General features: G+C 40.2%; 1 protein-coding gene across 4 annotated transcripts in view; it reads right to left on the bottom strand.

Annotated features, from left to right (window-relative positions):
- USP15 (ubiquitin specific peptidase 15) overlaps positions 1–13,688 on the bottom strand; it is a 136,932-nt gene that overhangs the window by 101,281 nt on the left and 21,963 nt on the right. For all 4 annotated transcript variants that reach the window (XR_014714461.1, XM_084651786.1, XM_084651785.1 and 1 more), the window contains exon 2: positions 2,244–2,371. Coding sequence is in view for 3 of the 4 variants with exons in the window: in XM_084651786.1 (XP_084507912.1) it covers positions 2,244–2,371 (128 nt within the window). In the remaining variant the exon portion in view is untranslated. The remainder of the gene's footprint in view (positions 1–2,243; positions 2,372–13,688) is intronic.

Genomic DNA, 13,688 nt, shown 5'->3' on the forward strand with positions numbered 1-13,688 from the left:
TCTGAGAGCCGCATCACACGCAAAGCTACTTGTAGAGTTAGAATTTATCAACTAATAATAATGGAACATATTAAAGTTATTACCACTCATCAATACTTTTAATGCGACTCCTGCCGTTTGAATTTGAATATAAATAGGAAGGGGCTCCGGGCTGGGACAGAGGGTTGGGAGGGAGGGGGTGCAAGGTGCAGGCTCTGGCTGGGAGGCGCTATAAAAACTCCATGGCCTACCTGTGCCACAACAACTGTTTTTCTGCATATAAAAGCCTGGGCTGGCATTAAGGGGTAGCAAGCAGGGCAACAGCCCCATGCCACAGCGGGCATTGCAAAGCTAAGTTGCTCAGGCTTCGGCTTCAGCCCCAGGTGGTGGGGATCGGAGCCCCGAACTGCAGTCCTACATGGCATTGGCTTTCTGCCCTGGGCCTTAGCAAGTCTAACACCAGCCATGCTTGGCAGACTCCCTGAAACCTGCTCATGGGCCCCAGACCCCTGGTTGAGAACCACTGGATCTAGACCTACCATTGTTCTGATCTGTTATGAGATTTCTTATGAAAAAGGGGATTTTTAACATTACACAATCTACAAAGCAAAGATAACTGCGTATAATTACATATTTTGGGGGCGAGGGAGTATCACAGTTTACTATAAGGTTACACTATACTTTTCTGCAGCCACTGAAAGTGACAATAAATTTACACTACCAGAAATTACCACTATCAGTAATAGTTGTAGGAGTATCAGTTTTTATAAACTTTTCTTTTTAAATTGATCCTAATTTAGGCAGTGATAAAGGAATGTTAAATTATCCCATTTTCATTTTGGAAACTTCTTTAGACAGTCAGAAAACCGTACAATACATCTTGCTCATGTGCTCAGAGGTCTTATGGCTTGTTTACATGAGGAAGATGCACCTGTTTAACTAAGGGTACTGCTACACTGTACACTGCTTTTGACAGCATGTAGAATAAGTAAGCATGTAGACCCCCTAGCACAGGTATAACTAGCAATGAGGCATGGCTTAAGTGAGTAAAGACACACCTGAAGGTTGCGGGCATGTATATGAGTACATACCCTACATGGCTCTCTATTTGCCCAAGCCATACCTCCCTGCCTTTGCTGCTATTAGCCGTATAGCATTCCGCTGCATTTCCACTGCTGGAGCCTTTCCCCTGTGCAAGAAAAGACTCTGTCAACAGGGAACGACTCTGGCAAGAGGACGCAATGGGGAAAAGCCTGGACAGTTCTCCATTGCAGAGCCTTTCCCGCTGCATGGAAAGACTCTGGCAGGGGTGAAAGGCTGTGCCAGCTCCCTGTCATTGGAGCCTGTCCCCACCACAGGGGCAGAGGGAAAAGGGTCCACCAGCTCCCAACTGCTGGAGCCTTTACGCACTGAGGGGAAAGGCTCTGGAGGGGGAGAAGATCAGGGAGCACTTGGAAAGGCTCAATTGTTCCTTGCCAGGGTGAAAGGCTCTGGCACCAGAGAGCTGCTAAAGCTTTTCCCGCAACGTCTCCTCCATGCCAGAGCCTTTCACTGACTTGCGTAGCTACACACTGCAGTATGGACGCAGCAGGCTTTTCACAGAGGCTTGTAGCTACATGTATCCTAAACGCTGCTGCCAGTGGCATGTAGTGCAGACATAGCCTCAAGGTGTAATTTTAACACAATTTAGTTTATACCAGTACAAAAGGATGCGTGAACATTTCAGTCTTGCTTAAATCAATTAGGAATCAATTTAAGCAAAATGAGATAAGCCTGTTTTAAATTAGAGTGTACGCACAGCATTTTGCACTTTAAAAATGTTTTATGTAGAAGCAGTGCAACTTCTGAATGCATTCAAGGGCTTATATTAGTGAACTTGCACTGAGTTCATCAACTTCTGTGGCTGATTCAAAGCTATCCTTAAGCTAATCAGACAGAAAATCAAAAGAACCTTGCATGTTATCAAATACTGATATTACCATAACAGAGGCCACAGCTAGTATTATAAAAATCCAAATTTATGAACTGTAATAAATCATTAAGAATATTGGTACCCCATCACTGTCTGAACAAAATATGTTTACATTAACTAAATGTTAATGAAGATAAATTGTTTTTGTAACTGAAAGTTACCAAAGATACATATATAAAATTGTTCAAGGAATACAAAGTGGGATTTATTACTGTAACAGATTAAAATTGTACCAATGGGAACTAAAAGTTTAAGTTTACATCTTTATTCCATGTAAATATTAATAAATTACCTTTGAGAAGTCCAGAATTATCAATGGGACCAGGGTACACATTCTGATCCCCCATCTGGTATTTGTCCCAGCTGTCAAACCCAACGTATTTTTTCCACTGTTTGAACCAGCGACTATCCACTAAATACCTTGAAAAGGGAAAACACAGAATTACTGGCAAATCTGAAGCATAGTTTTAGTACTTTAATATGATTGACATAAAATAAGATAGGATAGTTGGAAGTGAATTACTCTGACTCAAGGGGCACCATCAATCTGAAATCTTAGAAGTGTTTGTGTGCGTGTGTGTCTATATATGCACTCGCAGATACCTAAAGTCACCCTGCCAATCATTCCACAGGCTCCCAATCTCTTAATTTTAGTAATATTAAGCATTACAACAGCATGTTCAAATTTTCAGACACAGGTATTATTTATAAGTTGATAGCGTCGCTTTATAGTATTGCAAAATGCCTTCCTATCAAAAAACTTCAACATAGAGGCCTTACAAAATACACAAACGTTTATCAGAAGATACACAAAAATTACTGGCCACTCTTACTATCAGGTATCTTTTCTCAACTGCCTAGGAGTTATTCATGCTGGGCAAGTAGGATTTTGTAAGGCTGCCAATATAGCATAACTAGTCAAAGAATGCCAAGTTTTAAACAAACTTCTATGATCTCCTTATTTAGCACAAAAATTAAGCAGCTCGTTTCAGGAATAAGACTGGAAACTCAGATACGATCTATGGCCAGCTCTGTGCTAGAATAAGTTTGCTGGTATACCTATAATGACACAGAAGCACTTCTGCTAGTATAACTTACACTGGTTCAGTGAGCAAATAAAACCATATACTAGCAAAAGCACTTTTATGCTGATATAACTGTGTCTACAGTAGGGTTGTTACGGTCTTGTCCCACAATAATCGTATCAGGCCATGAAGTTTAAGAATGAACAGAACTTCAGCCAGTATAGAAATGATGCAAAAAACCCACCCTAAACTTCTTAATGACATTGCTATACTAATGAAAGTTTCTCCTGTAGTCCTGGCTTATAACATGTTAATAAATAAAATACTCTTTAAAACCTGAACTTCTGAAGGTAGGAGTTAATTATTTCTTTTTCACCCCTTTCCATCAATACTATTGTGTATGTGTATATATGAATGAATGAATACCAAGAAGCTGTATATCCTGTAATTATCCTCAAAACAACTGGCAAAAAGGCATTCAAGTGTAAATAAATTCAAAAGTAAATAAAATTATCATTTTAAAAATCAGTTTGTTATAGTGAGTCAGTAAATTATGCTAACACAATCTTTTTAAAAAGATGAAGTTCCTTAAAAGACGTTAACACCCAATTTAAATCCACCTCTACTTTTCAGACATGTGCTCCCGTGAACAATCCCCTCAGAGATGAGAGATCTGGAAAGCATTTTATACAAGTTAGGCTTCTTAAAGACATGCTTATATTTAGATGCAACACTTAGGGGCAAAGACTTCTACATAAAACGGTGAAGATCAAAACTTCCAATCTGAATTGTACTTCACACAGAACTCAATTTTTCGCCTAATGAAGTTAAGGCAAAATTCCCACCGACCCATACTGCAGTCAGTTGAAAAATGTGGCAGTTTTGCAGTGATCAGAAGTGTCAAGCATTACTACACACGCACAAAACATTATAACTGTCAGCTTGGATTTTTCCTGCTTCATGCAATTCCCAAAGCTGATTTAGTAACATTTAAAAACTATAATATGATGCTTTTAAAGGTGCATGAAACTTATTTTTTCCTTCAAGGAGGAATCCATGCAACTGGCCAAAGAGAAAACACAAGATGAAAAATATTAATCCCTCCATAACGGATTTCATCCACAGTGCAGTCTGCTTGATTCCGCCCATCTTTTTTAAAATTAGCAAAATTTATAATACTAAACATACAAGACAAAAAAATCTGTATAAATCAGTACGAGTGCAAGTACATGTACATTCACAAAGACACACATTTCAGCTCTAAAAATATGTGCATCTATATTCTGTACTCTAACAACATACACATTAAATCTGAACACATTTATTTTAGACGCCATTCAATTTTGATTCTAATAAAGTCTGGCTGCCGTAACTTAATGTTGAACAATACGTTAAAGTCCTGCCATTTAGTCCAGTGAGCTTAAAAAAACCTCCCCCATTTTAGTCATTTGTCCAAAAGAAACCCTGTTTTACCACTAAACTGGAAGAATTAAGAGAATACCTGACTTCTCTAGTCTGTTTCAGTAACTGAACTGATCTTTTCAGACTCATTTATGCAGTCAACAGGTTTAAGGATCAAATCTTCAATTTCAGCACTGTGTCAAAAACCTCAGCTTTAAGGCTCCAACAGTAATAAAGCTCTAAACCAGAAGCTTTGACGATTAAAAATTACCAGTTTATAAAACAGTGGAAATACACAACTTTATCCAGGCTTAATATTTAATTTTATGTATTCACTTCTTTAAAGTAATTTATAACTACTACCCAACAGTAAAATAAAGGTTTGATTGATTTTTAAAAGTTCTTGTCAGAACCATGATATCAGGCTAGCTTTAAACTTTGGAGTAGGGCTGTCAAGCAATTAAAAAATTAATAAGAAAAGGAGTACTTGTGGCACCTTAGAGACTAACCAAACAAATTGGTTAGTCTCTAAGGTGCCACAAGTACTCCTTTTCTTTTTGCGAATACAGACTAACACGACTGTTACTCTGAAACCTAAAAAATTAATGGTGATTAACTGCACTGTTAAACAATAATAAAATACCATTTATATAAATATTTTTGGATGTTTTCTACATTTTCAAATATATTGAATTATAACAGAATACAAAGTGTACAGTGCTCACTTTATATTTATTTTTTATTGAAAATATTTGCACTATAAAAAAACAAAATAGTATTTTTCAATTCACCCAATATAAGTACTGTAGTGCAATCTCTTTATCATGAAAGTAGAACTTACAAATGTAGAATTATCTACAAAAAAACTGCATTAAAAAATAAAACCATGTAAAACTTCAGAGCCTACAAGTCCACTCAGTCCTACTTCTTGTTCAGCCAATCGCTCAAACAAACAAGTTTGTTTACATTTGCATGAGATAATGCTGCCCGCTTCTTGTTCATAATGTCACCTGAAAGTGAGAACGGGTGTTCTCATGGCACTGTTGCAGCCAGCATCGCAAGATATTTACATGCCAGATGCGCTAAAGATTCATATGCCCCTTCATGCTTCAACCACTATTCCAGAGCACATGTGTCCATGCTGATGATGGGTTTTGCTCAATAACAATCCAAAGCAGTGTGGACCAACGCATGTTCATTTTCATCATCCGAGTCAGATACCACCAGCAACAGATTTTCTGTATCCATATCAAAGCGTTGCTCTTTTAAGACTTTTAAAAGCATGCTGCACACCTCATCCTCTCAGATTTTGGAAGGCACTTCAGATTCTTAAACATTGGGTCAAGTGCTGTAGCTATTTTCAGAAATCTCACATTGGTACCTTCTTTGCATTCTGTCAAATCTGCAGCAAAAGTGTTCTTAAAATGAACGTGTGCTGACTCATCATCCGAGACTACTATAAAATGAAATATATGGCAGAATGTGGGTAAAACAGAGCCAGAGACATACAATTTTCCCCCAAGGAGTTCAGTCACAAATGTAATTAACACTTTTATAAAAAACAAACAAAAAAAAAAATAAACCAAGCATCATCAGTATGGAAGCACGTCCTCTGAAATGGTGGTCGAAGCATGAAGGGGCATATGAATGTTAAGCACAGGGGTTCTGAAACTGGGGGTTGGGATGCCACAGGGGGTCGCAAGGTTATTGCATGGGGCAGGGGGGTCCACAAGCTGTCAGCCTCCACCCCAAACCTCACTTCACATCCAGCATTTATGATGGTGTTAAAGTGTTTTTAATTTATAGGGGGTTGTACTTAGGGGCTTGCTATGTGAAAGGGATTCCAGTCCAAAAGTTTGAGAACCAGTGGTTCAGCATATCTGGCACATAAATACACCTTGCACTGCCAGCTACAAAAGTCCCATGTAAATGCCTGTTCTCAGTTTCTGATGATATTGTAAATAAGAAGTGGGCAACATTATCTCCTGTGGATGTAAACAAACTTTTTCTTAGCGATTCGCTGAACGAGAAGTAGGACTGCGTGGACTTGTAGGCTCTAAAGTTTTACACTGTTTTGTTTTTAAGTGCAGTTATGCAACAACAAAAATCTATATTTGTAAGTTGCACTTTCACGAAAAGAGATAGCATTACAGTACTTGTAGGAGGTGAACTGAAAAATACTGTTTTTTCCCCCCATCATTTTTAAAGTGCAAATATTTGTAATCAAAAATAATATAAAGTGACCAGTGTGCATTTTGTATTTTGTGTTGTAACTGAAATAAATATATGTGAAAATGTAGAAAGACATCCAAAATATTTAATAAATTTCAATTGGTATTCTATTGATTAATCACATTGTTAAACAACAGCCCTACTTTAGAGAAACCCCACCACACTGTTCACTGGCAAACATTTAGTAAGGTGTCTACCATAATGAACAACTGAAGCAAGTGAAGATGAAATAACAGTTCTGTGTCCATAACATACTGGATAAAACATGCACTGGTTATACATTAAAGCACTCGATTTTTTCACTACTAGTAGCTTTCAACTATATCTTTATTACAATTGTAGAAGTTAACGTAACAGTACAACTACACAATTAAAATAGTGATGAAATACAAAATGTAAGGCTCATTAATTATGAAAGCTTAAATTATTCAGGAGATGACTGCAATGATATCCTGATTTTCCAGCATCAGATGTGGTCAGGATCACCACAAGTGCTTTTAGAGGTATATGCTGAGAAATATATGTAGGAGGAGATCAGTGTTCTCGAGTTTCCCCTACTATTATGTTATCTAGCAAAGTCTGTGCCCTGGTGCACCATATTCACATATTACCAAGAGAAATGGCATATTTATTACTGTCTCATTTAGCCTGGTTAACTTGCTCTAAAACCACGAGTATCAAAAGACTAAAAAATATCAACCATGGAACAGCATAAATGTAATTCAGTTGAATAATAAATGTGTAAAAACTAAAAGAGCCTAAATTCAAATATTTTCCACATACCAACAGTTCATTTTCTCAGTCAGAAGACCTTTACCTTCCTGAAGATCAAGGTTTACCCCTTTTACACCAATTCAAACAGCCCCGTAATACCATCCAAAGAAGCTTCTTTATTCAACAGGGAAAACAGGGATTTCAACAACATAATAGAACTGGGAAAAAATGCACTAAGATTACAAATTGTACCAGCAGGGCTGGTGCTAGTCTCCACTCCTCCAGCCTGTTATTGCTGAACAAATATTCTCCCTTTCAGTCTTCAACTGTTTCCACTCTGATGCCCACAGAGCAGCCAGGCAGGCAGTGTCCAACACATTTAAAAAAACAAAACAAAAAAAACCCACCATTTTCTACATAGACACAGCATTCATCTCCAGTCTTGATTAACATAGCCTCTACACTGCCCCCCCCCCCCGCCCCCAGCATCCATTTCTTTTTTCTTCAGGAGATGCAAAAAGCTGTCCTAATGTCATCATTTTGACCACATCATGCTGTTTCCATGTGTATTCAGAGCCCAATAGCTCCCATTTTGCCATCACATTAAATTTAAGGTTTTTGTGAACCCCTTAAAATATTTCCACACTGCAATTAAAAACACGCAACTGGGCCATGCCGACTGACTCAGGCTAAGAAACTGTTTAATTGTAGTGTAGCCCTTCTGGCTCAGGCTGGAGCCTGAGCTCTGGGACATCTCCACCCCCAACTCCAGCCCCCAGCAAAGGGTCCCAGAGCTTGGGCTTGGCATCTACACTACAATTAAACAGCCCCTATCCACGCCAGCTGGCACGAGCCAGCCACAGGTGTCTAAATGCAATGCCAACATACCCTTAAAGGCCCATCATAACTCCACCTGACTTTTCTATCCTTGTCTTTGGGAACTTTGATAATTCTGGAACTGCTCCACCAGTTCTGTCAGCCTTGAGAACCTTTTTATCAACTTAATCAAATCTCTCCCCCGCACTTTGTTCCCCACATTTGCCTAAAACAGAACATTATCCTGAGCTGGCACACAAACCCACTGCCCTTTCCTCATTCACTTAAAAATTCCTAAGAGCTACTCCATAATAAGAAAAGGAGGACTTGTGGCACCTTAGAGACTAACAAATTTATTTGAGCATAAGCTTTCGTGAGCTACACTGAATGCATCCGATGAAGTGAGCTGTAGCTCACGAAAGCTTATGCTCAAATAAATTTGTTAGTCTCTAAGGTGCCACAAGTCCTCCTTTTCTTTCTGCGGATACAGTCTAACACGGCTGCTACTCATTCTTCGATAATGTTTACAAGAAACTAGCTAACTAAGCCATCTACTTATCTGTTAACATATGAATGAACCAAGGGTGTTGTGATTTTCCAACCTTGAAGCGAAGATTTTTTTCTGGAAAAAGGCCGAGGAGGGAGGCAAGGTGAGGGAGACAAGCTAGGAAACTTTAATGAAATGGAAAACTTGACACATATTATGCAATACATGCTGCATGTCTATTTACTCCTCAAACATAAAAATCATGGTCAAAAATGAAAAGCAAGTAAAACACATGCAATAAATGAGTTCCCAATCTATTGACTGCTTTCAGGCTTGCCTTTCTTTTGCATCTGTTAGATATCAGTACACTCTAAGCAAATCATTGATGCTGAGCTGGCCAAACAGGAATTCAGATCTTTTAAAAATTAACAAAACTCTGAATTCAGCGGTCCTGACTTTTGCAATTTTACTTCCACAATTTCCCCACCATTTTGGGGCAACAAATAACTTATTTCACAAACAAACAGAATTTTGGAATATGAATGTTAAAATACGATTAAAATAGTCAACTCTGATAACCCTGTCCATCAAACTTCAAACTCTTCTTCCAAGTCTAGGTTCAAGCAATAACCTCTGGTTTTAGGATAAATCATGTTAGCTAGTGAATGGAAAGGGTTATAGCTTTATTCATTTTTTGTTTTGTTTTGCCTTTGCATGGCTCAAATTGTATTTTTCATTAGATCAAGCCAGCTTTCAACCAAAACTGTAACTGTAATGTCAGTCACCATTAATTTCAGAGTCCTGTGAAGCCCCCTTCAGTTGCTTTCTTAAGCACAGTATCTTTAAGCAGAGTTCCTTGTTGAGTAAAACACATGCTACGTTTTGGTCAAAATCACCGGGATTAGTTCAGATTTCATCAGATATGGAAATTAGATGTATACATAGAAAAAACCCCCACAGCATTCCAAAAAGTGCCTTGGGGAAGCTGGGTCATCAGTCCTCTTTTCCAGTCCATCATGCAGATGGTTGTAGGAAAAGTTTTGCATTTTTCCATATAGTTTGGGACAGTCTTAGGCATCACTTTTTCTGAACAAGGCTTAAATAGTGTGCTGGAAACTCACCTGGCATATGGGATAACTGCACTTAACAGCAAAAAAAAAAAAGGGAAGAAAAATCTTATATGAATAAATGGCAGAGACCTCACTCTCATATTTCTTTCTGCATTCTTCGGCAGCATCTTTAGCAACTTGGATACATTTACTCCTGAGGGCATTCTGCACCAAAAAATTAAAAATTCTGCGCACAATATTTTAAAATTCTGCAAAACTTTGCAAATTTTGTCAAATAAATGTGGAGGCTCCGGCATGGCATTGGGGAGCACAGGCCACTGGCTGCACAGAGGTGGGAGATCACTGTGCAGTTCCCTGTCCACCACTGACACAGTGCGAGGACTGGACCTTCCCCACAAACACCCCAGGTGTGGACAAGCAGGCTCAGCAAGACAGGATCCAAGTGTGGAGGGGCTCAGTGGGGGGAGGGGGATGTCAACCTTTGGGTTGAGAGGGTTCTCTGTGGGGCAATCTAGGAGCAGACAAGCTCAGTGGGGGATCCAGGTGCCGGGGCGGGGGGGAATCTGGATGCACAGTGACTTGTTGGGGGGTTCTGGGTGCAATGGTAATGGGACTCTGCAGGGGGGTCCAGGTGAAGATGGTTGGGGCTCAGCAGGGTTGGGGGGATAGAGCTCAGCAGGGAGGTCTGGATGTGGGGGCATCAGTGGGGGGTCCAGATGCTGGAGGAGCGGAGCTCAATGGGGTGGAGAATGAAGTACTGCTGATTAGTGCTTGCTGGGATGGGGATCCGCGTGCGAGTGGCTCGCGACGGTGGTCCAGATGTAGGTAATGGGGTAAGGCTCAGTGAGATAAGAGGCGTCTGGATGCATGGGGGTTGGGTTGATGGCGGAGCAGATCCCTCCCCCTGCAGCTGAGGAGCGATGGGTGCAGGAAATGAGTGGCGCGGGAGAGTGGGGGGAGTTTGCAGAGCTTCCTGCAGCAGGGGAGAAATCTGGGGGTGGAGTCTGACCCAGTGCTGGATGCCATGCGATGCAGGGGAAGAGGAAGTCCCATCCACCCCTAACCGAGGCAGGACTAGCAACTGATCCTGGCCAGCGTAGGTGCCACCAGCCAAGTCTTCCCCAGTCCCACCCTCTGCCCCGCAGTGATTTACCTCTCTGACAGCTGCCCTGGGCACCTGAAAAATACTGCTGTGGAGGGTCACATGACTGCCCTTGTGGCTTCCCTTTACTCCCCCCGTCAGAAAGTCATTTTTCTGCAGGGAAGCAAAGAAATCTGCGGGGGACATAAATTCTGTACATGTGCACTGGCACAGAATTCCCCTAGGAGTAAACTTCCTGTGGTTCTTATGTTAGATGTAGAATGCATCTGTAGGAATGCATTCTTCCACTGTATGTTACCAGGTCACTTCTCCCATTCAACCAACCATCTTGCATTAGAATCCACAAAGGTTTTTAATTCTCCTTTAAATTTTCACATTATTTCTACATCCTTAGTATTTGGTAATGGAACTGAAAGTTGAATTTGTCTTGTAGTATACCTGAAATGAAGTACTTAAAATCATAGAATCATAGAACATCAGGGTTGGAAGGGACCTCAGAAGGCCATCTAGTCCAACCCCCTGCTCAAAGCAGGACCAATCCCCAACTGCAATCATCCCACCCAGGGCTTTGTCAAGCCTGACCGTAAAAACCTCAAAAGGAAGGAGATTCCACCACCTCCCTAGATAACGCATTCCAGTGCTTCACCCTCCTAGTGAAATTTTTTTCTAATAGCCAATCTAAACCTCCCCCACTGCAACTTGAGACCATTACTCCTTGTTCTGTCATCTCCTACCACTGAGAACAGTCTAGCTCCATCCTCTTTGGAACCCCCTAATATGGAGATATACCTATGTCATAAAATGGAAGAGACCTTGAAAGGTCATCGAGTCCAGTCCCTACCTTCACAGCAGGGCCAAGTACCATCCCTTATTTTTGCTCCAGATCCCTAAATGGCCCCCTCCAGGATTGAACTCACAACTCTGGGTTTAGCAGGCCAATGGTCAAACCACTGAGCTATGCTTCCCCCTACAAGGTTTGTTTAAATTACTCATTTTGTATTAGCATAGCTCTTAACCTTCAAATCTGCCGGTATGTGACATTAGCAATCAAAATGTGCAATAAATGACCCAAATGTTGAATACCTTTATTTTGTTGTGTTTAGTACCACTGTTTACAGATTATAGGGATTTTAAACTATAAAATTTGTTTTGTGTAAAACAAACATTAAAAAAATCTGGAAAACAAATTCTATCAGATGAAACCATTACTTCCCCCACACAGGTCATTAGAATCTGTACCTTCAGATCTTGAGCACCTTTTGAACTACACTAGTAAATTACCTTTCCAGTAGATCAGTCCTGGAAGGGGATTTTAGCAAATAGTTTCTATCAATCAGCCCTTTTAAAATTACTGGATGCAAGTTATCTGGATCTGCTGATTTAAAAATGTCTAACTTCAGTAGTTTCTGTTTATCACCCTCCAGTTATACTAATGGAATGGAAAGTGTTAACATATAATGATATTGCATTATCTGTTTTTTCCCCAAATACAGAACAGAAATATATATTGAACACTTCTTCCTTTTCAGCATTATTACTGATAATTCTATTATCTCCATCTAGTAATGGATCAATACCATTGTCAGGATTATTTTTGTTCCTAATATATTTTAAAACCTCCTCCTCATCAGCCTTAAGTCTGTAGGCAATAGATTTCTCCTTGTGTCCCCTGGCTTCCCTTATCAATTTCTACAATTCTTAACTTCGGATATGTATTCATTCTTATCAATGTACCCTTTCTTACATTTGTTACTTCTTAATAAAAAAAGAAATGATATTTTACATCTGCTCTCATTTCTCCTCCGACCCAGGTCATTTTTATTTATGCCCGAACAGCCTTCTTCCTCTACTGTGGCTTTTTGAGTATCTAGTAAAGTGTTCTTAAACAATTCCCAATTATCAGTCACATTTTTCCGATTAAATTCTTCCCAGCTGATTTGGCTCATAATTGTTTTCAGCTTTGTGAAATTGGCCCTCTTAAAGCACCAAGTATATATATTGTTTTACTGATCTGGACTTTAGTCTGCTTGCAATTATAAACATGATCAAGTCCATCATTTTTTCCTAAGATAACGTTAATTTTTAGGTCTGTGATCAGTTCCTCTTTATCTGTTAGGACATAGTCCAACATAGAATTCCCCTGTGTTGGCAGTAACACTTTTTGAATTAGGAAATTGTCACCTATAATATTTAGAAATTCCATGTATGTTTTAGTACAGGGAGCATGAGACCTCCAGTACATGTCACTCAAATTCAAGTCCCCCATGATCACGCAGCTTTTTCCTCCTATACGTTGCAGACAGGCACGTAAGGTAGAGGCCATCCTGTTTCCTGGTATGATTTAACGGTTTGTAGCAGACACCAAGTAGTACCCCATCATGTGCTTATCTGTTAGGACATAGAGCCATAAGCATTCAAGATCATTTTCTTCTGAGTTGTTAGTGACTCGGAAATAGGTAATGACAAAGAGTGCCTGTAATGCGGTACTTGCAAGTGCCTCTTGTTCAGGTGTGTGCCTGCACCTCTTTCAGTCTGTGGTGACCCCTTCTGACAGTTTCTCTGTTTGTTTCTAGTGACTGAGCCCTCCGATGAAGTCAGACACAGTGTATGGAACAACTCAAACAGACCTTCTGGGATAATAGTCCAACAAAGTCTAAGCGCTCCTGACGCTGGTAGGGGGGCATGCCCCCCAGGGCTATTGCCCTGGGGACTCTTCACCCACTTTGGTCTGTTCTGGCCCCAGCTCTCCAGATGGGCCTCTTTAACAGTTCAGATCATCTTCTAGGGGTTTAATCGCTGTCCAATTGTAGGCCACTTCCCTGGTTGCTTATGGGGGAGACCTCAGCCCGCCCACTACTCCATGTCCCAGCCCAAGGACCCTAAGCATAGT

This window comes from Lepidochelys olivacea (genome assembly GCF_965140295.1).
Source record: "Lepidochelys olivacea isolate rLepOli2 genome assembly, chromosome: 1".
Classification (NCBI taxonomy): Eukaryota; Metazoa; Chordata; order Testudines; family Cheloniidae; genus Lepidochelys; species Lepidochelys olivacea.